We start from the raw sequence: 27,987 nt of genomic DNA, 5'->3' as shown, positions 1-27,987 counted from the left end.
GAGGGCTTTTACACAGAAGCTGTAACTGTACTCACGTTTCACTACAACCGCTCACATGCTGCCAAAACACGCTTCAGCCACGAGGAACAGCCACAAGGGTCTCGTTACGGGACACATCGGCTGCCTCGACGCCTCTAACAGGGCTGGCAGTGGCTGTCGCGTGGCAGCACTTTATGAACGGGGCAGAAGTAACACATTTTGTGGTGTAATGGACCATCAACTCACCTAATTAACTGAGAGCTGCCGCCCTGAACTGCCTTCCAGGAAGCGAGAGGAGAGTTGTAAATGGCCCATTAAACAAAAGCAAGTAGAAATGTCACTGAGCAGTATCGGAGAGGGGTAACGCACAGAGGCAATCTGTCTCAGGGCTGGGGCATGCTCAGAGCCAGTCCTGCTTCCCAGCACAGCGCCTGCTTTTAAACAGGGCAAAAACCAGTTTAAAAGGTTAATCCAACTCTTAACCACAAGCTACCACCCTGCAGAGTGAAGCAAGCAGCAGAAAACAGAGGAACAACCCAGTTTGCCACCGAAAGAAAGTCACTTTTTTATTGTGTTTGAGCCTGGGTTCAAAACCCCCAGCAGGGGGGGGAGGAGGGGGAAGTATAAATATGAACAAACCCCACACTCGCTGCACTGCCTGCCAGCATTGAAGAGGGCTCCGCTCACACAGCTTCCAAGCGGAAGGACAAGGCGAGCCTAAGGGGATCAGTGCTGCGTAGGAAATGTTGGGGCAGGACACCTCGCAGGAGGCTGCCGCTACCGAGGCCAAGATTTACTCTAATTAAACAAGGCCAGTGGTTGCCTGTAAGCCCTCAAAACGACCATCTGGTAAACAGCCCGTTAATTAAACTAGAAATCAATTCTTTTTCACAATGGAGGAGAGCGCCAGCCCCTGTCACAACACTGACGGGGAGCGGGGTTTCAGTGGTTGTGGGGCCTGCCTCGCCCCCGGCCCCGTCCGCTGGGCGCAGCGTCTACGGTGGAACGGGGGTTCTTGATGGTTTCGTCCACTGAGACAATAAGGCAGGCGGCCTCCGAGGCTGCCGTCAGCGCATTAATGCGCACGATGGCTGGCTCCCACACACAGGCCTCGAAGTTATCGGCAATGTCCTCGTTGTTGACATCCACACCATACCACATACCTCCCTGGTGGGAGAGAAGCAGAGACAAACATTCAGGGAGAGGCAGCGACTGGACCTTGCTGAATGAAGAATACTCGAGGGAAACACAAAGAAAAATAAAAAACCAAAAAGCCTTTGTTGTCAGCAAACAGCGCCAGTGAAGCCTTGTAAAACAGGAGGCATGCTCCATTTCAGACAGAAGCTGTAGACGCCTTACAGGACTGACTTCCACTCCACTGCTGTCTTGCTCCCCCACCCACAGCCCTAGTTTTTGCAGCCCAAGATACAGCCGCACATTTTGGGGCATTCCCCCTAACCCCACAATCATCAGAAAGGCAACACATGGTGGGAGTGACTCCCTCCAAAGTAGCAGAAGCAGAGAGAAGCCAAGGGGCCACCTCCAACTGCCTGAATCAGGACTGCACGTGCATGCACATGCGTGCCACTCAAGACCCAAAATGATCAGCGGTCAGGACCTTCAGTCTGCAGCTCCTCAGGCAAACACGTGGCTCAGCCAACTTCTGTACTCTAATCACTTTAATGTTTAATATAGAAGCCTCCCTCCTGACAAACAATGCATTTTTAAAAAGCAAATCAGAACTCCCAGCTATAGAAGTCACCCGACAGCCATGATCAAAGGGAAAACCAGATCACCTCCTTTTATAGAAAACTGCACCAAGCCCATACTTGATCCAAAAAACAAAATGCTGCATGCAATCAAAGAGGACACAAGCCTAACACGGGCTTAGCTGAACTGAGCCTGACTGATCCAGGCTCAAGAAATATAAAGAAAAGAAATCACACACACTACCGGTTCACACATGCAGCCCTTGGCTCAAAAGTGGGCACCAACCTGCGCGTGCTTGGCTCGGAGCTTGTTCAGTATGTTCGTGGCATCAAAGCCAGCGTTGTCACAGAGTTGACGGGGAATGATCTCGAGGGCTTTAGCATAAGCACCTATCAGCAGCTGCTGCTTGCCTGGAATGGTCCTGGAATAGTCCCGGAGGTATTTGGAAAGCTCCATCTCTATCGCACCACCACCAGCAACCACCGAGTCATTCTGAAAGAAAAGGAGACGCTCTCACTGCAAGGGGAAAAGCAGCAAAACCTCCTCTCCTGCGACTGCTGCACATCAGGGTGGTGCAGACACACTAGACCCAGGGGAATCTACAGCCCAGGCTGCTGCCATCCCTGGGGGCACCTGCCAGCTTTGCCAGGAGCTTCCAAAACAGGTCACAAACCTCGAGTGGCAGCTACCTGCAGCTCTCCCCAGCTACACACAAGATAAAGGGATGGTCTGAAGACACCATACCAGGGGAGGGAGGGGAGGGAAGACCACACTCTCCTTGTGCTGGGCACATTTCCCTCTTTTTTTTTTTTTTTTTTTTTTTTTCTTCCAGTAGGGAGATCAGGATGTTCTTTCTAGAAGCAAAACAGCTCCAAAAAATCCTGGCATGCTTCTTCCTATCCCCTCAGGGCACTCGGCCTCAAAGCTGTTTTTAACTAGAAAACACCACTTTAACACATTATTATGCATAACCCAGAAACACCTGCAGACAGGCGGCATCTATCACACAGGACCAGCAACTCCACAAGCAGAGCACACACATTCATACCAGCATCAGACTTCCCTCTCAGTGCTCCCAGCCTACTACCTTCACAGCCAGGGGACAGCTACCCCCTCAGACTGGGCACCAAGAGAGGGAACAAGTGGCTTTAATGGGCACTGACACGCATGCATGCCATCGAGACGAAATCAGTCCTGCTATTCAAATCTACCACAGATTTACCCAACGCACCCAGACTGCGTTCCCTTTAGGATGGGGCTGTTTCCAGAACATGCCACAACCCAGCAAGCCCAAGTTACAGCTGTACTGAAGAGAAAGCCAAAACCCAGGCGTGCCTGAAAAGCATCTGGCAACATTGCAGAGAGAACGCTGCTTTGGCTGAGGAACAGCACTTGAGTTAATCAATCAGATGCTGGCCGTCTGCGCTGAGGTCCTAGTCTCTCCATGGAGACCTTAGTCAAATGCTGGCGTGTGAAAAGGTTTCTAGGAGTTACAGCTGTGCCAGGTCTGATCAATAAACCTCCCTGCTGGCTTGGCACTGGGAATCTCCACTGGTCCTTACCTTGATTGCTCTCCTGACTATCATGATAGCATCATGCAGGGACCGTTCCGTCTCTTCCATGAACTGCTCTGCACCCCCTCGCAGGATTATCGTGCAAGTCTTTGCCTTTGGGCAGCCTGTGAAGAAGTTGTACCTGCCAATGGCACAATGCAAGAAAGATTACAGCAACAGAGAAGCAGGGCTGCTGCTGAACAGGCTTTGCACCAATATGACAGTATGGGAACAGACAAGCTCTTTACAAGCCTGACGCGTGACTGAAGCCATTTCACCCTACGCAGAACCCCTATCAGATCTTGAACTAAGAAGGAGCAGAGCCAGGCAACACACAAGTGAAATTTAAGCTGACCCAGGAAAATCCACTCTCTTCCAGTTGCTAAGGCTTTGCCCCAAACCCATGTTCTCATTTTCACTTGGCAGGAACAGAGCAGATATTAGCAGACAGCTCCAAAGAGGATTTCTCCTCTAGCGACGGGAAGAACCCCATTATATTGTACCCAGCTTCACTTCCGCTGATAGTCAAGTGTCACTGTGGGATATCAGACGAGTGCCACAATCAACCTCAAAAGGCACTGCTTTTAAGTTACAAGTGAAAGAATACCACTATGCTTTCTACAAGGCACTAGGGAATAATAAATATGTATTTTTAAAAGCATATAAAAGAGGTAAGATTTCAGTGAAAGCTTACTCCTGTGCCCCCCCTCAGACTCATAAAAAGCAGGAGTAACACAATCTTGTTTTCACACCATCACCTTGAGAGATACTCAAACTGCCAGTGCTTAGAACTCAACTTTTCAAACTAATACCAGAGCGTTTACACAGGACTACAGGTTCACAGCTGGTGTTACTTACCTCTCTCCTCCAATCTGAGTCTCCTCAAAGAGCTCGCATCGGCCCAGGACATCATCCGATAGGGCATTGACGCTGGTCTGAATGGAACCACCACAGGCCTGCACAGGAAGGAGATAAAGCACAGCATTACCGACCCTGACAAACAAGACAAATTTCCCCAGCAGGCTCCCACTCTTCAGAGACAGTCCAGTCTGTTAGCTGATGCAAAAACCACCCTGCAAGCCAGATTCAGGGAAAAAAAATCCTCTTCTACTTCCCCTCCCATCTCACACATCTAGCCAGGCTACCAACACGAGAAATAATCCTCAACAGCAAAATAAGATTAAGGTTCTTTTAAGTGCTGACTCACAGGCTCTAGAGTCCAACAGCTACACAAAGCAAGCTTAGGAAAAATCCACTCACAAAGGAACAGTCAAGAAGTAGGGAAAATAAACCCCCTACCGATGCAATGTACAGACCCCAATATGTCACAACAGCAGAGAAACAAAAAAAGCAGTGCAGATACAATTAGTGTGTGATTGTTCATTCCATCAAGGCACAGCTTCATCAGTATATGGCAGCTCTACCCAATAACTGCACTGGCAAAAATTATGCCATTTTAATTTTAAGTCTTTGTTAGGAACACTATGTTCAGTCATCAGTCACTGCCCTGTTTTGGGAACAACCAGCTGGGCACTGTTAAAACTAAATCAGAAGTCTGTTCCAAAACAAGGTAGCTCACCATCATAGTTCGCTTGAGATCTTCTTCTGGGACACGGCCAGCACAAAACATGTCTCTGTCTGCAAAGTACTGGGTAGCCACATCACCGATAGGAAGTTTGGACAGGACAACCTTGGCTCCCGACTTGTGGATTTTGTCTAGTTTGTCATACAAGATGTTCCACTCAGCATCCACAATGGCCTGGTAATCCTAGCAGGGAGAAAAGGGACAAGCACTCATGTCATGAAGCACTGCAAATGCCATCCCGCCACCATACCGCAGCGCCTGCGAAGGGAGAGCTCTTTTAAAACAACGGCAGTGGTGACACTGCTCCATGCAGCCCTGGCAGACAACTGCTTTCTAAGACTCATAGGTGATTTTAGGTCACCCAATTTTATGCCAAAGAGCCATGTCTTAAAATGCTTCCAGCAGCAGAACTGAGTCAATAAAGGGGCTGGATGAACTGAGAGAGAGAGGCAGCGACAGCTCAAGACAGAACACGAGGAAGAAGGGATTATACTGATGTCCGAGAGGCGCTTACAGAACACGGACGTTGGGGTGGAGAAACTTACAGTATCTATCACAGAGGAAAAACACAGATCCTGAGAAACCTCATGCTTTACCAGCATGCTCAGGTTTCACAAGCCTGTTGTGCTCCAGCTGTCAGTGAAATGCAGCCATAAACAGCTGGGAAATCTTACAAAAGCATGCGGCAACATCACATGCAGCAGCTGACTACAACAGAAAAGACCACCATCTTCACCAAGGCAGAGAGACTAACTGGAAGGGAACAGTTACTAAGATCACAGTGGGGTCAAGACCCCAAAAGCAAAGCCCCCAGAGATCTTTAAATACCACAATTATGCAGCAACCAAATACACGCAACTTTCCAAGAAGCTGTCCCAGAATGACTGTGTTTCATAGAGGTATTTTAACAAGATGGAAAGAGAACTAGTGTCCAAATGGCTACCTTGTTTGCTTAAATACGAAGCGGCTCTTTCAGCATTTAAAGCACTGCTAAATAAGCTTGCCCTGGAAGGCCACTTGTTAGGCATAAAGAAGCCACCCCACAGCCCACAGCTTATCACAGCATAGCAGAGACACAATGACTGAGCAGAAACAGACCCTAAACCTGCTGTAATACGAAGTCTGCCATACCCTTCTCCCAAACGAGGCAGCATAACCCACCAGCTATTTTGGGGGGGGGGGGGAAAAGGACAACCAGAAGGCAATCCAATTTATCCCACCGGCTCTCTCAAGTAGCCACCACATCTTGCAGGCATGAGAAAGCGCGACAAGCTCCCCTTCCGGCTCTTACCTCCACTGTGTTTACTCTGACTTCAGCATTGTCCTTCTCGGCCTTGAGCTCCAGCTCCACGTTCAGCAAGGCTATCTTGGGAGACTGATACTTCTTGGGCTGCATTTCAAACCCAGCATAGGAGAATGTCTTCTTAAAGGCAACTCCGGCCACCAGCTGCGAGTCCTTGAAGACAGGGATTTGTGTTAGGCTCAGCCTCCCAAGGTTTTCTCAACAGGGTTAATAACTCCCACAGGAAACTCCCTGCTTTCAGAGTCCTCATTTACAAAGCATTCACCAACAGCTGTCTCCTTTGATTAACCCACTTTTAGAGAAAACAAGCAGCAAGTATTTTCTTCTCTCTGTTCACAAAATCAGCTTCTATCACTGCCTTTCTACCCCTCAAGACACCGCAGCAGAAGACGCTATACACAATCTGAAGATCAAGGGATGGAGCAATCTGTTCCCTCTCTGATGTCTTTCCCATTTCTACCCTTTGAAGATGGATACTTCTCATTCACAGCCCCACGCTCGGGGTTTGGGGTTGGGCGTTTTTTTTTGCCCTGGTTTGTTTTTCCAAGCTCCATCACCACCTCTGGGATTGTTTTGCAGCAGGACTGCCCTGCCCCACACTGCAGTCCCCTGAAGTTAACTTCTTGACTTCACAGATGGTAGAGGAATCAACATCTACGTCTCCCACTCCAGAAGTATCCAACCACACGGCAGACGTGGCCCTGCCCAGCCACTGCAGCCCAGAGGATCCCTGTCCCTCCTAAACTAGGACAATCACAGACCACCTCTGCTCCAGCTGACAGGGCAAGACAACCCCGGATCTCTCACAAACCCTGGAGAATAGCATGTTAAATTCTTTGCCCCATCCTCATAGGTCTCCAAGGAGACCTACAGCAGAATAAAGGAGTCTAACAGCAGAATACAAGGGTCAAACAACCCTGACCATGGCGAGCTGCTTTTAGCCAGAACGGGAGACACCACCCTCCCCAGGGGACCAATTTCTGCAAGCCTCAGAACACCAGCAGGCCCAGACACCACAAAAACAGATGCTGAATTGTTCCCAATTCACTAAATTAGTTGTCTGGGCAAGATAATAGCATGATTATAATGTCTCTTCTCAAAAAAAAATGCTCATGAGGAGTGTTTACAGACAGTAACAGCCACAGAATAATAATTCAGAGAGACTGTGGTGAGCTTTACTTTCCAGCAGAAGGGTCCCAAGCAATGGGCCAAACCTATACAGGACACAGGCACGAGAGAGCACAGACACACCAGCTGTCCACAGCCCAAGAAAAACTCCCTGCCACATACCTGCATGCAGTCCCAGGCACAACAGGTATATTTCAGCACTGCAGTATAAACCACACAGCCCATCTACCCTGCCCACCACTAGATCAGCTCATTCACAGCATTTTCTTTGCTTTTTCTCCTCCAACCCAGTAGTCAAGCATACAACCAGGACTGTATGGCTATTGGTTCCTATTAACAAAGACTTCCCACACACAAAAAAATTAATTTACAGAGATATAAATTAAATTCGTACCAGTAACAACATTCACTACAGACAGCAGTGAGATAAGAGTGTATTTGGCTCAAAAACCCCAGATTCTCTACCTACAGAAAAGAAATCAAGTCCTACTCACTAAGCTTTTTCCTCACATCAACAGCTTGCTTTTGCTTTGGTAATTCCTGAACAGGCACCATCAACCTGGGCTGCATTTCTGCTAGTCAACTTATCAAAGGAGCCATGATCACCATCTCCTATCCTTTCAGGACAGGCTCCAACAGAACTTACTTCTAAAGCACCTCCTTGCACCTTCTTTATTCCAATCATTTTAAGTTGTAATAAGTCATCTAACATCATGACAGCATCTACAACCATCTTGGAGAAAAACTCCTTGCTCTGGGAGATCAGCTTAGAGCTCAGGGCTGTGGCTGCACACTTCTCGAGCAGGCTTCTCTGTTCACTGCAAGAGATAAAAACAAGGTCTTGTTCACTTGCAGATTCTTTTCACAAGCTCACAGAACATCATGTATGACATGATTAATCCACTCAGGAGAGGCAAAAGATCAGCTCCCTTCTATCCATGTGGAAAGCAAGACACACACATCAAAGCCCAGACTGTCGAAGTACAATTCTGCCTATCTGAGCCCAAGTACTGACCAGGTCGGCTGGCTACTAGACACCACAAGCCTGAGCAAAACAGCAGGGCTCAGCATCATCTCCTTCAACCAAAGGCAGTAAGAAGTTTCTGAAATCCTCTGAAGGTGGCATCTTCTAAGTATTAACTCAGGTAACATGCCACAACAGAGTGGATGACACAAGGGACACTAGGGAAATATGGCTCCAGCTCCCAGGCTCTTACCACCCGAGTTATTGCTGACCATGAGAACTGCTGTATTTCACATCACAGGACAGCGGGAAGGATATTATGATTTAAGATGGTTATGCAGTTGAACTTGAAATTTTACTGCAGGTATTAGTAAGGTCAGATCAAGCAGACAAGAGCTTAAAATGCAGGGAGAAAACGAACTCTAGCATTCTCCCCTCAGATGAAGGGATCATTTCCTTACTGCTATTAGCTGTCTAAGTTCACGTATTCAACAGCTAAGAAGCGATCCGATTTTCAGAGAAGCACTGAGCATTCAATACTGCCACCAATTACAGCAAAAGCCGTAAATCACCACCACCACTGGAAATAAAGGAATCAGGCCGCTTATTTTGGTACCTAGCTTCCTCCATGTGCACTGGAAGACACTGACCTACATACTTCAGTGCAGCCCAAGTGATGGCATGGCATCTCCCCCAGAGGAGCAGGAAATTCCAAAAAATTCAACAATAAACCTGGTGTGAGGCTGTAGCTGTTTGGCCTGACCTCGAGACCTCAGCCAGAGCCAAAGTATAAGTCAGAAACACCCTCACACCAGCTACCTGAAGCCCAGCTACACGCAACCAGGTTGTTTGTAAGGGAAACTTACTCTTTATCTTCCTTCTTCACTGCAACAGCAATGTCTTTTATCTTGTTTACAGCCTGTCAAAACACAAGCCAACAGCTGGATTAATGATTCATGCACTTAAGCTGACAAGATCTCCAACTTCGCTTTGTATTTTATGTCATCTTCTATTTCCTACTTCAACATCACTTGAAGTTTCAGGCATTTAAGCTATTCCACCCCTTCTACCACAGTAATTCTAAGAAACACACCAGCATAGAGGACTGGGAAGAGGCTCAGAGCTGCTCCGCAGTTTTAAGCTGAGAACTGGGGAACCAAAGGGCTGTTGAGGGAGTTAACCTCCTGAGAAGATTCAGTTTAATGGAACTGATGGGTGTCATTAGATGTAAGGTTTCCTAAGCATCAGTAAATTACAAGAGAATGGGAAACAATTTTTCTCATTTATTCTTTCTTGGAAAAAACACAAAGCAATAGCACTCCAGAGGTACTAACCGCTAATAACAGCTCACTGACACCACAAAAGGCAGCTGATGTTTGCAGTAGGATGACATGAGATCACTACTGTCACTCCCCACGCCCATTCATTACTGAGTTCTGCCTGGAAGTGTGTTATTTTCCCTCTTTGGCACAGACCTCCTCTCCCCAGACACTGTGGAGGAGCCCAATACAACCCTCAGCTCTGCAGCAGCAGCTGAGCCCTCCCTCAGCTATAAGCAGCGCCACCTTACCAGCTGCGTCGCCGTGCGGAAGGCGCGGATGATGATTTGAGGATGGAGGCCTTCCTCCACGTAGGGTTTCACTTGTTTCAGGAACTCTGCAGCAAGCAGAGTTACAGACGTGGTACCATCACCAACCTGCATGGAGAGGAAATGCTCTCTGTCATCCACACACTGCAGGGCCACCATGACAGCAGCTTCATAAACCACACAAGGGCTTCCAGAGAAAAACAGATTTTGTAATTTTCTCCGCTCACAGATTTGCACTTGAATTCTTCAGTGATTAAGAAGAGCTGGGTTCACACTACATCCCATTTGAGCACAAAGTCTCATTTCCCAGTCACCTATGTTCATAAAACATGAACTTTGTATCTTTGAGGTTTCAAACTACCCATCAGATCTAGCTGAAACAGTGTATAAGATCTGAAAGTTACCACAGAAGAGAAGGCATCAATGAAGAAACCAGCATAAATGCCAGCACTCCCCAAGCAATTCCCATCAGTTAACACAAAGCCCACAGAATCACCACCGCGAGGCAAGCTTGCTGCTGCATGTTATGCTTCTGAGCGCAGCCAGGTTACCCTCCTACCTCTGCATCTTGAGATTTGGCAATGTCCACTAACGTCTTTGCAGCCGGATGGACAACATCAAGGAGCTTCAGGATAGTGGCACCATCGTTAGAGATCGTGGCTTTGCCTAGGATTGATGCAGAAAAGGAAGTCAAGCTCAACTGCTGCGAGTAAAGCCCTGTCACTGTGAAAGGGCACCCAACATGCAAGGGAGCTCCTCAGACCTCAGGGAGACATTAATACGATAGTAATTTCAGAGCAGCCAGTCTCACTGTGCTTCACCATTTCGCCTTTCAGGTCAAATGTGGCCTCAACCCATTACTGCACTACAGAGCATCCCAATCAAGCACCGGTCCTGCATCGTTGTGATTTCCGTCATGTCTAAACAACCACAGGATCTCACTCCGAATTTCCACTTAACAGTAATTTTTCTTCAGCTAAATGACTTGTGTTTATCTCCTACGTGATTTGAAACATGATCACCACAATATTTTAATGCACTCCTACAGCCAGACGCACAACTACAAATTGGCTGAAAAGGAAAGTGAAGTGATCACCTTCATGGGTAAGGGTGTTTCACAGAGGGTGTCTCAGCAGGTACCTCCATTCCCTATCAACAGCATCTTTTTAGTCCATTTTTGGAGCAGATTAAGTGAAGTTAGTCTGAGTGCAGAAAAACTCTCGGCATCAATTAATAGGAGCTTTAAATTCATTTGTCTCTTACTTCTCAATAGCCTCTCCAGACAGACATAACCAGATATTCTAGTCTGACACTCACATGAAGAAAAAGACTAGAAATCAATCATACCAGTTATTAGGTGAATTTAAATCTAATGATCCTTTTTAATAAAAGTTATTACAGTTCCCATTTGTAAAAACTATTTAAAGACAGTACTAAGACCTTCCACCCCACCCTCCAGTAACACCAACTGTAAAAAGTAACAAATAATACACTAGTTTGGTGACTTCATACAAGTCTTTTCAGAGTAGGGGCAAGCCTCACCACTAAATCACACCCAAAAAAAAAAAAGTCTACCCAGTAACATCCACTGACCTCACACTCAGCCACAACAAGTGCCGAGTAACTCCACAGATATGAGCCTCATTTAAAAAAATAAAATAACACAGATGGTTGGGATACCTGAAGACCAGGCTCTGGTCTTTCCTGAAACACACTGTTTCTCCTTTCTGGGGTGGACTCTCTTGTATCTAGTCCCACTAACCCTGGATCTACTCGATCTCAAAACAAAGGCCACAGCTGCTTTAACTCAGGCTAGTAGGCAACAAACACGGACTTCCTCAGGTAGGTCTGACAATTATCTTCTCTGCAACAGTGGAAGCCAGAGCCAAGGTATGAAACTGAACATTGAGACATAACCTGAACCTCTATCATGAGAGTTAAGTTTAGTATGGAGTGAGGAAGTTCAAGTCTGCATATATGCAAAAACTGGGTTTAATTGATACGACCACATATCAATTAAGTATGTAAATATGTACGCTGCCAGCATGCACTACACTTAAGAGATTATTTTTCCAAGTCACGTTTCTACATAGCTGTGGAATGTCACTGCCCAGTGCTTACCCCGGTCATCCACGATGAGCTTGTCCATGCCCCGAGGTCCCAGGGTAGTGCGTACTGCTTCTGCGATAACCTGGCAGGCATTGATGTTGCTGACAAGCTGAGGGATCCCCTGTGAGGTATCCGTCCCCTCCTTCAGCAGGATAACCGGCGTTGGCTGAAGAGAGAACCCACAGAAAAGTCATTACTCTGATCCAAACAGCCTGCAGGCAACCTGGAGCTAACTCCTCACACAGTGCAGCAAGCTACAATCATGCAAAAAAGACTAAGACCAAAACCTCCAGCCTCTTTAACATTCTTCTGACTTGACACAATCCGACCACCTTCCATCTCTCGCTGCTTCCACAGTGTAACTGGAATTCACCCAACTGTCCCCAGTAAACGCTCTGGGACATAATAGTCCCAAAATCAGTGGCTTCCCCTGTACAGCATAGCCCAGCAAAGTTCTGATTCTGGTGCTAGACTGGAGAAGACAGTACATGTAGTAGTTACTAAGACTGCAGAGAACTGCAGGAACGCTGTGCCTGAATCAGCGACTTTTTTTTTATTACAGCACCAGCAAGATGTCCAGCAGAACAGGCACAAAGGCCTTTTGCCTGTCACACCTCAAATCAGTGTCCCAGCTGCCCCAAGGATGGCAACTGTTGAAAGATGCTGTCACAGAGAAGATGAAGTAGACCAGCACAATTTAAGGGATTACTCCTGTCTGACAGTAAACTGTGCTGGAGATAGCTTAGAGGATATCAAGATGCCAGAGCAGACAAAAGCTTCTCACTGCTCTGAGAGCACACCAGCCCTTTTCAGAAAGCAAACCAAAGATGCATTCCAGGCAAAGCTCAAACAAAGTTTCAACACAGCCAATGGTTGCAAGGTTTTAAACAGTTTTAAACAGCCACCTGTGGGCAGACAGCAAAATTATACGACTGTTGCACAATAAGACTGACAAGGCTGGGGCCAAGGGTCTGATGTGTGAGTAGAAGAGGGGGGTGAGGATCACAGCCAGGGCTCTCTAAATCCTGGCAAGATTCTGTGAAAGAAAACGTACCAGATTCTTCCACATCCACCAGAGCTAAGACAGTAACGGAACGCAAACGCTTGCACCCCCAAGAAAAGCAAGGCTTTTGTGCCACAGCCTACCTGCTCCCGAGCAACAGCAACGGGGCTCGGAGCTGGGGAGCGCCGCAGCCCAGGGGGACCCGCAAAGGAGGGAGGAGCTGGGCCGGGCGGCCGAGGGAACGCAGCTATGAGGCTGGGGCGGAGGCCGCGGGCCGGGGCCCCGGCAGCCCCACGCACCGGGCTGCAGGCCTACAACTCCCAGCACGCACCGCTCCCACCCAGACCCTCCCCACCGGGCCCAGGAGCCCAGCAGGAACGGGGGGCCGACCTGCCCCCCCCACCCCGGCTAGCGGCAGGCCTCTGCGACAAGGCGGCCTCTGCCATCCGCACCCCTCCACCGACCCAAGCGCGCCCCAGCCCCTCCACAGCCCCGCCAAACAAGGCCCCTGGAGCGTAGCGGAGCCCCGGCAAGCCGCGCCCAGGCAGCGAGGCGCGGCAGCGGCGACGATGGCGGCGGATGACACTCACCATCATCCCGGCGGCGCTCCTCACTCTCGCTGCCCGCGTCTCAGACAGACCCCACCCCACAATGCACTGCGCCCGCCGAGAAGCTTCCCCGCGGCCGGAAGGGAAGGGAAGCTAGGCGACCACTTCCGGCCGCTATCTATGGTACGGGCGGACAGAGCGGCTCCGGCGACCGCCCCTCCCTCCCGAACAGCCATAGAGAGGCAGGGAGTCCAAACCGGCCTGGGAAAACGGCTCGCTGTTTGCCGGACAAGGCAGCGGGCACAAGGCCGGAGGCGAGCAGGGCTGGAGAGTGGAGCTTTACGTGGCAGAGCTGGTGAGGGGACACCGGGGCCCCACCGCTGACACCGTGCTGACAGGGCCGGAGAGCGCAGCGCTGGCCCCAGGCCGCGCAGGCCTCCGTGCGGGGCCTCCCGGTCTCTCAGGAGATTGATGGCAGCGTAAACCAATAGAAAGGCGCGGGGCGGGAGCGCCGCCAATGGGCGCGGGGCGGGGGCGCGCTGGGCGGGGCACTGGGCGGTGCCGGGCGCAGCCATGCTCTGCCGCTCGCTCTGGCTCTGCCTCTGCCTCTGCTCCTGCCCGGCCCGCGGTGAGTGCAAGCGGCCGGCCCGGCCCCTCTTCCCCTCGCACACCGGCCTGGCTGCCTTTCCCCTCTGTACACCCCGATCCGGGTGCATTTCCCTTTCCTGCACCCCGATCCGGGTGAATTTCCCTTTCCTGCACCCCAGTCCGGGTGCATTTCCCTTGATGCACCCCGACCTAATTGTATTTCCCCATCCCGCGCACGCGTTCTGGGTGCATTTCCCCTCCGTGCACAGACAGTAAGGTGCCTGTCCCCTCTCTGCACCCTGGCCCTGCTGCATTTTTCCCCCCCTGCACCCCAATCCGAGTCCATTTCCCCTCGGTGCAGCCCGGCCCCGATGCATTTCCCCCTCCAGCACCCCAATCCGGGTGTATTTCCCCCTCCAGCACCCCAGTCCGGGTGTATTTCCCCTCTGTGCACCTTGGCACCACTGCATTTCCCCACTCCAGCACCCCAATCCGGGTGCATTTCCCCTTAGTACACCCCAGCCCCGTTGCATTTCCCCCTCCAGCACCCCAGTCTGGGTGCATTTTGCCTTGGTGCACCCCATCCCCATGGCATTTCCCCCCCAGCACCCCATCCCGGGTGCATTTCTTTTCAAGGTGCCCCTGCCCTGAGATGGTGTTTCCCTGCTGCGCCTCTCAATCTGTGTGCATGTCATCCCTATCGCCTCTGCGGTCCGGCTGTGTTTTCCCCTTCCCCTTGTGCACCTCAGTCCCAGTGCCTTTTCCCCCATCTCTGTGCTCCTGGGTGCTGGTGCATCTCCCCTCGCAGAGCTCCAGGGCCTGGCCAGGAGGGTGTGTTCCCTTCAGCGTGGTGCAGTTCAGGAGCCATAGCTGGGTATTTTCCCATTTTTCAGGAATTTCCCCTTTTGTTTTCTCTGCCTCTCACCTCTCTCCATGCACACACAGGTTTACGCCTCCATGAATACTTATATTTCCAAGTGCTGAGCCCCGGAGACATCCGCTACATCTTCACTGCCACTCCAGCCAAGGATTTTGGTGGTGTGTTTGTAAGTATTAAGAACTGAATCTGTCAGTTTGCGTCCCTCCATCCTAATATTTCTCCATTGCAGGGCCCAGTCATTTGAACCTTTTCTAAAAATGGAGACAATTATTCTTCCATGAGTCTGCCCTTATGAAGGAGGCACGTGCTGGTCGCTGCCTTCAGCCTCAGCAGGCTTTCAGAGGGGGAGTGTGGCCCCTCTGTGTTCAGGGAGCCCTGGTCTTTCCTCCTCCAAGAGCTGAGACAGGCACAGCCCCAGGATGGCTGGGCTGAGATAAATCGACTGCTCTGCAGATGTAAGACCTTTCCCTCAATAAACCCGGAGTCAGGATGTGGGTGCAGGAGCAGATCTGCTAGGAAGCATGTGGGACATCAAGGACCAGAGGAAAAGACACTTTCTGGCTCTGCACACGTTCCCCAGGAGCACTTGTATGGGTGGATGGTGCCGTGCCTTTGTTTCCCCTCCCCATGGTGGCAGCAAGATATAGGCGAGCTGGTGAGTGAGGTCAGGATGGCTCTGCAGGGGCTGGAATGGGGCAACCAGCCTCCCTGCCCCTGGGAGCCCTAGATCTCCCCAAAAGCACACCCCGCACAGAGACGAGCAGGGCACGGGACAGCAGGGACAGCTGCGGAGGGGCTGGGGGTGGGAAACAGCCCTGATCACCCCCCTTGCTCACCCCTGCCTGTCTCCTTGGAGAACACAAGGTACGACCAGATCCACCTGGTCCCGGCGGATCCCCCTGAAGCCTGCGGAGAGCTGAATAATGGTGTCTTCATCCAGGACCAGATCGCCTTGGTGGAGAGGGGGTATGTCTGGCGCCACGGGAGTGTTTGAGGGGGACCCTTGGGCAGGAGGGGAGCTGCCAGTGGCACAGAGGGTGACAGTGCCATGGCTACGTTTTACTGTCACCTCCAGCTTCTTCCTGTGACTTATGCCACATGGGTATATGAGGAAAATGCGAGGGTGTTCCCACCCCAGATTGTTCCATGTTGCATCTCTTAGAAACAGCCTGTGCTAAGGTGGAAAAAAACCCTATTTGATTTTATATTTATTTAGGAGAAAATGGCTGAGTGTGGGCAGCCGCTGCCTAAAATACAGACTCAAAGAGGAGCAGGGTTTGGGGGAGGCGTGGGGCCAGGGAGACAGCCCCTGCTTTGGGCATCTGCAGGCAAGCTCTGGCGCTTGCAGGTTTCGTACCTGCCGAGGATCTGCCTGTGGTCACCCAGGGTTTTATCACTCTCTGCCCCAGGGGTTGCTCATTCCTGTCGAAGACACGAGTGATCCAGGAGCATGGAGGGCGGGCAGTGATCATCGCAGATAACGCCTATGATAACGACAGCTTCTACATCGAGATGATCCAGGACAGCACCAGGCGGACAGCCGACATCCCCGCACTTTTCCTGCTGGGCAGGGATGGGTAGGTGCCTTGGCCAAGGGACATCTCATCTTCGCAGGTGCAGAATGTCTCACAGGAAGGGCCAAGCAACAGCCTTGTTCCCACAAACAGGGAGGTCCCAGTGATCAGCATGTCCTAGCTGAGCTTTATGAGCCAAATTTTTAGTGGATTCAGTCATAATTAATCCACAGAGTTTCTCTTTGAGCTGGTTTATGGTTTATGCTCACATCTGGGCTCTGCTCTCCCAACTCCAGTGGCTCAGGCACACTTGTCGCCTCTTTGTCCTTCCAGGTACATGATCAGACGCTCGCTGGAGCAGCACGGGCTCCCCTGGGCCATCATCTCCATTCCCGTCAACGTCACCAGCATCCCCACGTACGAAATGATGCAGCCCCCCTGGACCTTCTGGTAGCAGTGGGGGGCTGCAGCGGATCAAGGACTTCTCGGTGGATCCCAGGAGCTTGCCCCGGGGACCAGGTTTGAGGAAAAGGATCCCAACGAACTCAAGAGATCCTACCACACAGCCTCACCCGATTCAGCAACAGGGAGATCTCTGCTGCCACCGGCATGTGGCTGAAGGGCAAACACCAGTGCCAGCAGTGGGAACTCTGAGCCTGGCACCGACCACTCTTTGTAGTGACTTTCTGGAGGGAGGCGATGGCCCGGACCAGGCCAGCACTTCCCCAAGAAACATTTTAACAATGTGTAAGATGCCACCAGTAATTACTGCTGCTAATTTAGAAGGATGCAGGAGTGGTGCAGTCTGACAGAGAGGGGAGGGAGAGTGAGATACAGGCTTGGTCTCTACTAGCAGGACTCGCCCAACATCTGTATTTTTGTCTGAGTTAATGAAGTCTGAACAAGTTTTAGAGAAAGGGAAGTTTCTCTTATTTTTTTCCAGCAGTCGGGATGAAGGGACAAATCTCATCCCCCCAATTTTCCTAGGAAACTTCCCAAGGTGCCTTCTGCAAACGGGGGCCAGGCTCACATCAGGGCCCTGTGCGACACAGATCAGTCATGCACTGGGGCAGAAACAGCCCCACGGGACAACATAGCGTCCAGCACCCATCCCCAAGGGGGGACTGGTCACAGATCCAGAGCCCAAACATCAGCAGGCACCTATTCTCTCATCCCCAGATCTCTGTGTCCCCACCGGGACCAGCCTCTGGAGTGTAGCCCTCATCTCTGCACTCACTAGCCTCCAGTTTACCAGTACAAACAACACAGCCCTGCTTCTAACCAGTCTCGGTTTATTACGAACACTGAAGGGGACATGGCCCCGGGACGGCTGGGGACAAGCAGCGGGGTGTGGGGCTGGCGGTGATGGCAGTGTCAGAGGTGCCCATCTACAGTGTCGCCCTCGCTCCCACAATCCAGCTGCCACGGGTTGGAAGGAAGCGGCAGCAGAAAAAGCTCCCCAGAATGCAAATGGGGAGGAAAATAGGCCGGGCACATCCCCAACCTGCTGCCTGTCTGTCGCACAGAGCAGTCTTCTCCCTCCGGCCGTGTGGTCCGCAGACTGGGACAGCGCAGACAGCAGTGTGGCCTCATCGGTGGCTGGCAGCATGGGATGGATGACAACGCGCAGCTGCCGGTGATGTCTGGGTGTGGGGAAGCACCACGCTGAGTTCCTGGCACAGTGGATCCCAATAGGGCGCATCCTCCTCCCGCAGCTGGACAGCCCAGCGGGATGGCTTGCACACTGCAAAACCCAAAACTTTTGGGTTTTGGATGGTGAGTTTGCTCTGGGCTAGCAGCAGCCTGGCCGTTCCCCCTCCCTGAGGAGCCTGGCAATCACTGCGTGGGGCTCTGCATCGTGTGAGGGATGGGACCGAGGTGGGAGGGATCTGTCTTCCAGGGTCGGCTCCACTCTCCCTGCTGGACTTGGGCATCTGAGCCACCCTCTAAGGTGTCTCTGTCCCACCTGCAAAATCATTTTGCCCCTTGCTGCTCACCAAGCCAAGGCATGGAATGGAGTATATATACGGACCCCAGCTCCTTAGTGTGTAGATAGTGCTAATATAGACATTAAATAGTACCCCTCGTGCACAAACACACGTACACACACACATGCACACACGTTCCCCTCGTCCCTGCAAAGTAAGATAGGACACGCTCCTCCGCATCCACGGCCGGCACAGATGTGGTGGAGCCACCTTGCAGGTGGTCACAAGGTGACCAGCATGATGACCCAGGGGCTGGCTGGACCCTGCTCTCCTCCAACCTCCTCTGCAAGCACCAGCCAGCATGGTGGGGGGCCACCAGCTCACAGCCTGTCCTCACAGGGAGGATGGCGACAGCCTGACATGCACATGCGCGCGCGCGCACACACACACAGACAGAGCACACAACAAGGACAGGCAGGAGCAGGGCCTGCCTCCGGCTCCCCTGCTGTCCCACTCCACCAGACCTCTGCCACTGGCATGTGGCCTCCCACCCGACCCCACAACACAACCCTGTTTGTAGTATTAAAGCTGCTGCCTTTCGGAGGACCCTCTCATCCCTTCCCTCTCCTCTCGCCCGGGGCCAGGATCAAACGTCAGTCATCTCATCCTCCAGCTCAGCATCATCCGTCTCCCCTTCACCCTCCTCCTCTTCATCCGACGTCACGTCGGCATCATCAGCTTGCGCTAGGCACTTGGGACATGAGCAGGTAAACAAGTAGTTCTCCCTGGAAGAAGGGAAGGAAGAAGGAGAAAGAGTGATGGCATTGAGACTGGCACAACCCCAACACTGCTCTGTCCCTGAGCCACTGCCCAGCAGCAGCCAGAAAGGGGATAAATATGTTTGTTTTATTTATTTATATATTAATATAAATATTTATATAAAAAATATAACATATAACCCGTGGAGGAGGACGCGGGTTTGATCACGCTGGGCTCAGGAGAGCTGGAGGCAGTCTGGGTGGACAGGGGGATTCTGCAGCCCTGCAGGGGTGACGGGACATGGGGACAGAGACCATCAGTGCGAACACCCACCCTTGAAGGGTGGACAAGAGAAGAAGGTGGGGGGGGACAGCAACGGTTTGCAGGAGCGAACTACAGAGTGTTGCAGGCCTGCAGAGAGAGAGGCGGGAGGGAACCAAATCCTCAGTCCCTGTGCCTACAACACATAAGAAAGGACTGCAAAGAGCCTGAAGCACTGAAAGCACTACATGCACACCCTTACCACAAACACGCTGGCTGGCACATCAGCCCATGCACAGCCACACATCAAGGCCCCGAGGTGGGGATGCAGCCCAGACAGACTGACTGGGGGTGCACACGGGTGCTGTGTCCCCCCGGGTCCCTCCAAGCAGCCCTACCTGAGTATCTTGTTGCGGCTGTGTCTGCTGCGCTCCCTCTGACAGCAGTCTAAATAACTGATGCAGATTTCCTGTGAGCAAAGACAAACAGGTTGGGCTGAGAATCACTTCTCGCGAATCCAAAGCAACACAATTTGTAGCAGTCCCTCTCAGGCAGAAATATGGGCTCTGGTAGCCCCTACATGTGAAGAGGCATGAATTCCCTTGCCAGGCTCACACAAGAGACAGGAGGTACAGGCCTGGGGTCCACGGGGGATGTAGGGGATACAGGGACCCGATGCCACCCCAGGTTCATCCAGGCCCTGCTGCCTCACCTCTCCTGCTTTGATGTCCTCCAGAGCCGTCAGATGCAGGAGGAAGTTGTTTTCTGGGAAGGATGTCTCAGCATTGGGAATGCAGCTGTGGTTACCTACGAGCAGGATGGGACAGAGCTGTGAGGACATCTCCAGAGGACGGGGAAGACAGAGGCAGGGTGGGAGACCCCACAGAGCCCACAGGACTTGTGCCTGCCCTTCTGTGTGCCCCAGGCAGGTGGCAACCAGTGCCACAGCCTGGCTAAGGATGAGGCAGCACAATGCTGCAGCCACCCCATCCACCTCAGGGACACCAGCACGACACCTTCCATTCACATTGGGGACTACAGCGTTTGGCAGGGCAGGATGCAGGGCCAGGGCTCTCCCTTAGACCCACCAAAAACCACTTAGAGAGAGCAAGCTGTCCTGGATCAACCCCAAGGAGGCACAGCATCATCTCTGCCTCCAGGTGCTGGGGAAAGGATGAATGGGGCAGCGCTTTTTCCATGTTTTGCAGCATTCACAGCAGTCAGCTTCCAGGCCCTGCTTGGCCCTGCTCTGCCATTAACACTTGGGAGTGAAAGATGACAGCTCTGGTGCTGGGACATGCTCTCCTACATCCCCACGGGCCAGCCAAAAAACACTCCCTTCCATAACAGTTTGTTTAGCTCCATTTTGCTCAGGCAAGGTTGGAGACAGTCTCTTTACTAACTGTATACATGGCTCCCAGAGACTACATTGCATCCAAGTCCATTCAAGCCAGGACTGACTATTTCATAGTTAGGTGAAATGCCAGAAGACCCGTGAGAGAGCAGCCAGGCCCCGGGGCAGCACCCATCCAATCCCATCGATGGATGGAAAGCACAAACTCCTTTCTCCAGAGGCTTTTAGGAAGAGATAAGCCAGTCTAACACAGGACAATTCCCTCCTCACTGCTAGTTTTCCTCCCAGTCCTTGCATTACTTACAGCAGCTCTGGAGCACGTAGAGACCTGATCCCTCGCAGTTGAGGAACTCTCCTGACTCTGCAGCACAGAAAGGGGGGTTAAGAGCTTTGCATGGGCTGTTCTGACCCTTCCAAACACACAGCTCAGCATGAGCACAAAGGGATGTCCAGCAATCCTGAACGCACACAGCCAGTGCTGGTTTGGGGGCCAGGTGTTGGAGGGTGATTTCCAAAGCATCCTTCCCTCCCCTCTGGGAAGGGATGGAGGACACAAAGATTTACACCCTCGGGCTCTCTGGCCTATGCCTGTACTCACACAGCTGCACCAGTCAAGTAAGTGATAAACAGGTCTTTTGACTGTTCAGCGTAGATGGGTCTTTCAGGCACAGGATTCCTCCAGCCACCCGTGCGTGACCTGCCACAGTTCACCTGGGCCACACTGCCCACTAGCTTGGACTTGCCCTATCCACGCAGCAAGCCAAAGGCAGCAGGCATGGCTCACATGGACTGGGGGAAGTGGGATGTCCCAGCCCCTAGTGGGAAGCTCGCTTGGTCCCTGAATGCTACGAAGTCTCCAGCAGTCTCCTGCAAACGACACTGCCCACAGCCATGTCAGGGCCTCACCCTTCTCAATGTCCTTGTAGAGCTGGTCGATGAAGGCGTCCAGCTCCTCTCGTTGCAGCATGGGGAGATCCAGTGCATCACAAGCGTGCACCCACTGGCTCAGAGAGCTGTCAGGAAGCAGAGGGACACCGTTACAGTCCCGCAGTGCTGTTGGCACATGGTGGGACCTCGCAGGGAGGATCTAAGGGTTCAACTCGGTGGCTCTGAGAAGCCAAGGTCTGGCAGAGGGACACGAAAGGGTTGGACACAGCCAAGATGAAGTACTGCTTTCAAGTTTGCCTCTCCATTCCCCTAAGTCTGAACCCAGCCATTACCCAGGCCAGCATGAATTTACAGACAGTACATCCCCTCCATGCCACACCCCTGCTGCTCTGCAAGGAGCACCCAGAATGCGCCATTACCTTGTTCCTATGCCTTGGCCATTGGTCCCAACGAGGGCAAAGAGGGATCGAAAGCCTTCTGGAGTGAACCACTGCAGAAGGGAGATGAGAAAGCAGCTGAGGCCAGGCCAGCCTGCAGCAGCACCCCACTCCGCAAGTGCCTCAGATCCCACAGGGAGCTTTGGGGGAAGCAAGGAATGGGCAGAGTCCCAGGGGAAGCCCTAACCAACCGGAGGGTCCCGCCACGCTCCTGGGCTATTCGGGAGGCAGCTCAACTCACTCTGCTGAGATGTTCGTCATAAAGGGCTTCCGTGAAGAGCAACCGCAGCAGCTCCAGCTGGCCCTGGCAGGACATGGCAACACCATCAGGGTGGGGAGATGCTGCTGCGTGTCAGACCCAGGCTGACGGCCAAGCCCAGCACAGGCCAGAAGGCTCAGGAGTCAGGCTCCTCATCCTTCCCTGCAAGGCTGGAGGCTGCTGCCCTCAGAGCAGCAAAAGCCATTCATTTTAGCAGTAAAAGCCACCTATTCAGCAGCTAAATATCACCCTGTCCCATCCCACAGCAGAAGTATCTCCGGCACAGGAACGAGCAGCACGTCCCACTGAAGCACCACAAGCCCAAAGCCCTCTCTCTAAGCAACCCATTTCCTTTCTGTCAGGTCAGCTATCTCCTAATGGGGGGCTTTGTGCCCCCACTTTGAGCCTGGGATTTCCAGGGTCTCCTATCCTAGCTGTAGTGGGGCTTCTGCACCCACGGGCTCACAGACACAAGCAGGGAGAAACAGGCTCAGGGATTCAACACATCCAGGAACTGCCAGAGTCTTACCTTAAATTTGTCCCCCAGAAGCTTGTGCACAATCTCTTCTTCTTCATTTGCTGTCTTGTTGCAGAACTGGGAGAAGGCCTTAATCCACCACTCCTTGTCTTTAGCCTGACAAAGGAATCAAGCAAAGGCACTGCACCACTACTGCTTTCCTGCCCAACAAGGGGAGGGGAGGGGGGAGAGGACAAACACCACTGAGCTCAGAGGTATCCAGCCTGCTATCAAGAACCACCAGAAGCAACTGCATGGCGGTAGTTTATTGTCAGAACAAACGCTGAGAAAGCCAGGCCAAAGAAACAGAGCCAAAGGAAAGTTTCAGTTCTGACTAACTATTTTGGTACAGAAAAAAAGACCTGCTTGGCTCAGGACATAGGAACCTCCTTTGCTGCCTGCTGTCTCCAATACCAGGGACCACTAGATGTTGGTATCTATTCAAGCAGGACCTTGCCAGTTGCCTGAGAAAAGATCAGTCCTTGGGAGTAACAGCCACAATAGGATGAGGAAACCACACATCAGCAGCTGTGGCTGCAAAATGCAGATGTACCTGTTTGATGGTGGCGACCATCCGGGCCATCAACATGATGCTGGAAGTCTCTGGTGGATAATGCATGTTTCTGGGGAATAAGAACAAAGAAAAGAGATGAGCAGATCAGTGCTGGTACAGAAATAAAAAGCTGGAGGGAGGCAGAGACAGCTGCCATCCATGTGGTCAGGCCCGCACTCATCCATCACGCCAAAGCAGCCAGCACAGCATCACTGCTTGGGGATCCAGCGCCACTCAGGGCAAGGAGAAGCCTGCACCCGCCTGCCTACCCTAACCATACAAATAATTCCCTACCATCCTGTTAAAACTAGAGCCCAGGTCCCCTACAAAGCCTAGGACTGCAGCAAGAGCTTGGGTTTGTAATGAGCTTTGGGCCAGGGATGTCGCTTCTTCCCTCTGTGCCCATTTTGTCACCTACAAGCAGGGACAGCAATTTATGTACCCACAGGGGTGCTATAAGGAGGATCTCCCCAAGGCTGGAGATCTGCGGGAGTGCTATAAAATTGCAGGAGTGAGGGATGCACAGCACAGTGCTTTGTAGCTCTTTACTGGAAGAAAAAATAAGAACTGCTCAGCCGTGTGTCCAAACCCTTGCACTGCCAAAACAAATTCACAAGGCTGCCCAACCAGCAGGTAAAGCTGGGCAGCATCCCACAGCCATCACCACCCTCCAGCCGCCCCATGCAAAAATGCAAAGCAAGAATGGTCCTCAGCCCTGGTCCCAGGCAGCGTCACCCAGCCCAGGAGAGCCACCTCCTCTGCCCATGGAGCAACAGGCAGGTTGGACTCCTACCTCCATGCCTCCTGCAGCTTGTTGAGGGGGTGCGTGGGGTCATCACGGGATGGGCCAAGGCAGAGGACCTGGTGGTACTGCTCCAAAGCGGCTTGCCTGCACTCAGCACTGCAGTATGTCACCTAGAGGAGCGAGGGGCACAGCACCCAGCATTGGCTACAGCAGCAGGAAAAGGGGGTCCTAGGCCCAGCTGTGCCCCCTCCCTGACCATCCGAGCCCCAGCTCTCCAGCCATCGCAATGCAGAAGGGAAAGGCAGACACCCATCTTGGAACAGCACAAGTGCTTGGCTAGATGCTGTAAAGGAGTCAGTGACCCCAACAGGACAAGAGTCCCTCCCAGCAGGCCCATACCTGGCATCGAGGACACTGCTGGTGCAGATCTTTCCGGATGCTGCACTGCTCCGGGTGAGGCAGCACCAGTGAGCTCTTCCCCAGCAGTCGCTGGGCATTTTCCTCTGCTGTCTCCAAAGCCCGCAGGCAGTGATCGCAGGCTGTGGGGAGACAAGATGGAAAGATGCCACAGTGAGACCACAGCCTTCAACAAGGAAAGGGACCTGAGCCCCGGGCAAGTCAGTGCAGCTGGTACAAGCATCATCAGACAGGACCATCTCCAAGCCGGAGGCACCAGTCTCTTACAGCTCCCTCCATAGGAAAGACCGTTTCTGCTGCAATTTAACCGCCCCACCCCCCCCCCCCCAGACGTCAACTGCTGCCCTGTAACGCTGGGAAGTGTTTAAGGGCTGTATGATGGTAAGTGTCTCCATGTCACTGACCTGTGACGGAGCTCAGCACACAGCAGGGTCTAGGTAGGATGAAAAAGTTTTAAATCCTGCTCTTGGAACCCTCATTTTTGTTCTGGCACCTCCAGAGAACACCAGCACCTTTGAGGCTGTACTCTGCAGTGGTGTGATCAGGATTTACACCCACACCACTAAAAAACTGGGGTTCCTACGCAAGACGGTGCCTGACAGTGGCACGTGGTGCTTGCCCCCAGGGTTGATGGAAGTCAGCTCCCCTCAAATGACCCCGTGTTCAACTTGCCCACAGTTCATTTAGCAGAGGCAGAAATGGCAGCAGGGCCACTTTCCTAGCAGCACTCAGACAAACCCAAACCCTTTCCTTGAAAATGGGGCTGCTCCTGTGGGACCCCGCCGGGGCAGCTGACAGGGACATGCCACCAGCGCCGGCCGCTCACCTCGGTAGTTGTACAGGGCATTCCAGAGGAACTGGGATGACACCACCGGCCTCTCCACGAAGACGGTCTCCCCTTTGCGGATGTTCTTGGTGGCGAACAAGCCTTTCCCCTGCCGAGGGAGAGGCCTGGGTCAGGGACGCCCCCGAGGCCGAAACCCACCCGGGGGCTGAGGGCCCACCGCCCACCCTGAGGGGACGCCGTCGGGTTTTTACCCCTTTTCCCCCTCAAAATCTCTTCTCTGCCGCAGCCTGAGGGAAGGGAAGGAGCCCCGTGGTGAGGGGACAACCGGGCTCACCTTGGCGCTGCTGATGAACCGCGCCTCCGCTGCAGCCCCGGCTCCGGCGCGGCCGCCCGCCACGGAGCCACACACGTCCCCGGCCGCGGCGGCCATCTTCGGGCGGCGACTTCCCCGCTCTGACCCGCCGGGGGCGGGCTGCGCCTCTTCCTCTTCCCCTTCCTCCTCCTCCTGCTCCTCCCGCGCGAAGATGGCCGCTGGCTCCCCATCAGGGGTCCGCAGCCGCCATCGCCCCCGCTCAGCCCCAGGGCGGCCGGGGGTCGGCGGCCATCTTAGCCCTCCCCTCAGCCCACCGCCACCCGCCAAAAAGCCACGAACTGGGGCTGAGGTGCCTCCACGGCCGCCCGGCAATCAGGCAGTTTTGCTGCCTCTCCCTTATTATTATTACATTTTAACCGTACAGCCAGGGGAGGAATAGCCTTCATATCTCTATCAGGCTGCAGCACAAGGTATCCCCTCACAGGGTGAGGAGGCATCGCTAGCTGCCCCGGCGCACCCAAAACTGACAGGAATTCCCCCCCAAAAAACCAACACATGCTAATGCGGTCCCCGCGCCCTCGCTACCTCCTACTAGGCTGTCTGCGAACGCCTAAACTCCACGCAAATGCGGGTTTAGTTGTATTTACTAATTCCCATCGGCACTGCCAGTGACTGTCCTGCTCTTCATCAACCAGGCAGCTGTGGCGGGTTTGGGAATAGGGGACGACTTCATATTTGGGGCCATTGGGGATGTTTTGGAGTCACTAGATGTCACTGTCGGCCCGCGGCGGGGACACAGCACCGGCGGTCTGGCTGCCCGCCTGGACCCTGTCACCTCCGTGCCCAGGCCAGCAGCCCTGCCAGGAGCATGGCCGCAGAGCAGGACACCTCCCCAGCCACCCGGCTGGCGACAAGGGACGGACAAACAGCCTGGGACACCTTCCCCATCTGTATTTTGAGGTCTGGCCCCGGTGAGGCCAGCAGCAGGCTGTGTGGGGCACTGCTCCACCGCACAACGACCATTTCAGGGGCCTACAAGGAGCTAGGCACCGGTGAGCAATGCTACCATCCGACTATTTCAATTACATCTTCATATTAATAGCAGGAAGACCAGCCATTATTGTAGTAACAGCATTACACGTCCTGTTTATCTGAAGTTTCTGTGCTAAGTGGCAGGGTGTTTTGCACAGAGCATCAGCTTGACTCATGATCCAGCCAGCAACTTAAAAATATCCTTCAACACTTCAAAGCATCCTGTGTCTCTGAACGTGGTGCTCACGTTAATTAGAAGTATTTGTGAAGCTGGGCCAGGATTCCTTCTGCTTCTGTGCTTGCAGAGCAGGGGGATCCTGCTTCTGGACCTCAGTTTGCTGAAGCATCAGCTGGGCAGAGCAGGGGCTGCACAGGTTGCGCTGCATCCACCCACAGATCGAGGTCCTGGTTCTCCAGGAGCAGCAGCCCAAACCTGAGCATCCCCTGCTAAACAGCTGCTACATTTCTTACTGTAAATTTAGTCCTCTCTCTGCAGGAACTGGCCCAGACATAACCTGTGTTACCTACTTTCACCCATGATATGGGTTCATCAATCAATTTCCAAAAAAAATTCTTAAGTGTATATATTTTATCCAAGTTTATTAAGAAAAAAACCTCAGACTTTTGGGAAGGATGAAAATGTTGGGGTTTTTGGTTTTTTTATTAATAATTTCAACTGAAAATTATAAAGAGAATAGTTGGAAATGTGTTTTCCTCCTGTTTTTATGACACTTGCAGGTTTTTAGCTGATCTGCTGAAAAGCTGTTCTTGCTCCATTCCAAATGTTCAAGCTTGAGACCAGTGCACAGTTTTACCAGCAAAAACACAAGCATGAGGGAAAAAAACCCCTGCTTTCATATTTGTATTGGCCTGTCGAGGACTGTGTAAAGAACTGTGACTTCTTTTGGAAAGATGTTACTTTCTGATAACAGGGGTCTTATTAGGATGAGGAAAAGATGATTTTCTTTTCTGGCAGGTTTGTTTTTTTTTTTACTCCATTTCCTCAGAAACACAGATAAAACTGTACACAGCTAAAAGGATGGGTAACCCATCCCTGGCAACTGTGGGGCAAGAAGCCACTGAGGCACTGCTGCCTGCTCAGAAACCAAGGAGCTGCCCAATCCCACCTCAACTCATCCAGACCCCTCTCTCTTTCTAAAATACTAATTTTTATTAAGAAGCAAAGCAAATAAATAAGTGACGGTTATTAAAGAAAAAAAAGTTATTTCTATAAATAACAATATAAGAGTAAAGTGATATACAGTGTTCTTGGTCAGAAAGCTAC

At 52.2% G+C, this 27,987-nt stretch overlaps 3 protein-coding genes across 6 annotated transcripts; 1 reads left to right on the top strand and 2 right to left on the bottom strand.

Moving 5' to 3' along the window:
* Positions 1 to 519: 519 nt before the first annotated feature.
* Positions 520 to 13,653, bottom strand: CCT7 (chaperonin containing TCP1 subunit 7). The gene is made up of 12 exons (XM_055706720.1): positions 13,513 to 13,653; positions 11,932 to 12,085; positions 10,370 to 10,476; positions 9,793 to 9,918; positions 9,089 to 9,141; positions 7,905 to 8,076; positions 6,119 to 6,283; positions 4,822 to 5,010; positions 4,101 to 4,198; positions 3,252 to 3,384; positions 1,975 to 2,181; positions 520 to 1,146 (listed from the first exon to the last, which is right to left on the bottom strand). Exons 1-12 carry the CDS (start codon positions 13,516 to 13,518, stop codon positions 922 to 924), a joined length of 1,635 nt encoding a protein of 544 aa, XP_055562695.1. The 5' UTR covers positions 13,519 to 13,653; the 3' UTR covers positions 520 to 921.
* On the top strand, positions 13,636 to 17,374 carry PRADC1 (protease associated domain containing 1). Of its 2 annotated transcripts, none has more exons than XM_055706753.1 (5): positions 13,636 to 13,825; positions 15,004 to 15,104; positions 15,795 to 15,904; positions 16,348 to 16,515; positions 16,786 to 17,374. In XM_055706753.1, the coding sequence occupies exons 1-5, from the start codon at positions 13,651 to 13,653 to the stop codon at positions 16,904 to 16,906; spliced, it is 675 nt and encodes a 224-aa protein (XP_055562728.1). In that variant the 5' UTR covers positions 13,636 to 13,650; the 3' UTR covers positions 16,907 to 17,374. The 2 variants fall into 2 exon arrangements, with proteins under 2 accessions (XP_055562728.1, XP_005435365.1); XM_005435308.4 differs by lacking the exon at positions 13,636 to 13,825 and adding an exon at positions 13,957 to 14,098.
* Positions 17,375 to 17,727: 353 nt separating this feature from the next.
* Positions 17,728 to 26,340, bottom strand: SMYD5 (SMYD family member 5). Of its 3 annotated transcripts, XM_055706745.1 has the most exons (14): positions 25,692 to 25,897; positions 25,397 to 25,505; positions 24,553 to 24,692; positions 24,202 to 24,323; positions 23,409 to 23,478; positions 22,868 to 22,972; positions 22,321 to 22,383; positions 22,062 to 22,132; positions 21,661 to 21,767; positions 21,059 to 21,115; positions 20,113 to 20,207; positions 19,799 to 19,869; positions 19,340 to 19,421; positions 19,037 to 19,165 (listed from the first exon to the last, which is right to left on the bottom strand). In XM_055706745.1, exons 1-13 carry the CDS (start codon positions 25,785 to 25,787, stop codon positions 19,364 to 19,366), a joined length of 1,164 nt encoding a protein of 387 aa, XP_055562720.1. In that variant the 5' UTR covers positions 25,788 to 25,897; the 3' UTR covers positions 19,037 to 19,165; positions 19,340 to 19,363. The 3 variants fall into 3 exon arrangements, with proteins under 3 accessions (XP_027655820.2, XP_055562714.1, XP_055562720.1); XM_027800019.2 differs by lacking the exon at positions 19,340 to 19,421 and having other exon boundaries at positions 17,728 to 19,165; positions 25,692 to 25,847; XM_055706739.1 differs by lacking the exons at positions 19,340 to 19,421; positions 24,202 to 24,323 and having other exon boundaries at positions 17,728 to 19,165; positions 25,692 to 26,340.
* Between the last annotated feature and the right edge of the window lie 1,647 nt (positions 26,341 to 27,987).

The sequence above is a fragment of the Falco cherrug genome, chromosome 1, assembly GCF_023634085.1.
Source record: "Falco cherrug isolate bFalChe1 chromosome 1, bFalChe1.pri, whole genome shotgun sequence".
NCBI lineage: Eukaryota > Metazoa > Chordata > Aves > Falconiformes > Falconidae > Falco > Falco cherrug.
The sequence above is the reverse complement of the archived record's forward strand: the minus strand, read 5'-3'. Positions and strand labels throughout refer to the sequence as shown.

Excerpts from the sequence above, each read along its gene's own strand:
- CCT7 (XM_055706720.1), bottom strand. Across the intron at positions 3,385-4,100 it reads ACTCAGATTGGAGGAGAGAG|GTACAACTTCTTCACAGGCT; the intron begins GTAAGTAACACC and ends TGCCATTGGCAG. Across the intron at positions 2,182-3,251 it reads TAGTCAGGAGAGCAATCAAG|AATGACTCGGTGGTTGCTGG; the intron begins GTAAGGACCAGT and ends CTTTTCTTTCAG.
- PRADC1 (XM_055706753.1), top strand. The coding sequence starts at position 13,651 with ATGGTACGGGCGGACAGAGCGGCTCCGGCGACCGCCCCTCCCTCCCGA. Across the intron at positions 15,105-15,794 it reads AGGATTTTGGTGGTGTGTTT|AACACAAGGTACGACCAGAT; the intron begins GTAAGTATTAAG and ends GTCTCCTTGGAG. Across the intron at positions 15,905-16,347 it reads ATCGCCTTGGTGGAGAGGGG|GGGTTGCTCATTCCTGTCGA; the intron begins GTATGTCTGGCG and ends TCTCTGCCCCAG.
- SMYD5 (XM_027800019.2), bottom strand. The coding sequence starts at position 25,787 with ATGGCCGCCGCGGCCGGGGACGTGTGTGGCTCCGTGGCGGGCGGCCGC. Across the intron at positions 23,479-24,201 it reads AAGCTGCAGGAGGCATGGAG|AAACATGCATTATCCACCAG; the intron begins GTAGGAGTCCAA and ends CTTATTCCCCAG. Across the intron at positions 22,973-23,408 it reads TGGTCGCCACCATCAAACAG|GCTAAAGACAAGGAGTGGTG; the intron begins GTACATCTGCAT and ends TTCCTTTGTCAG.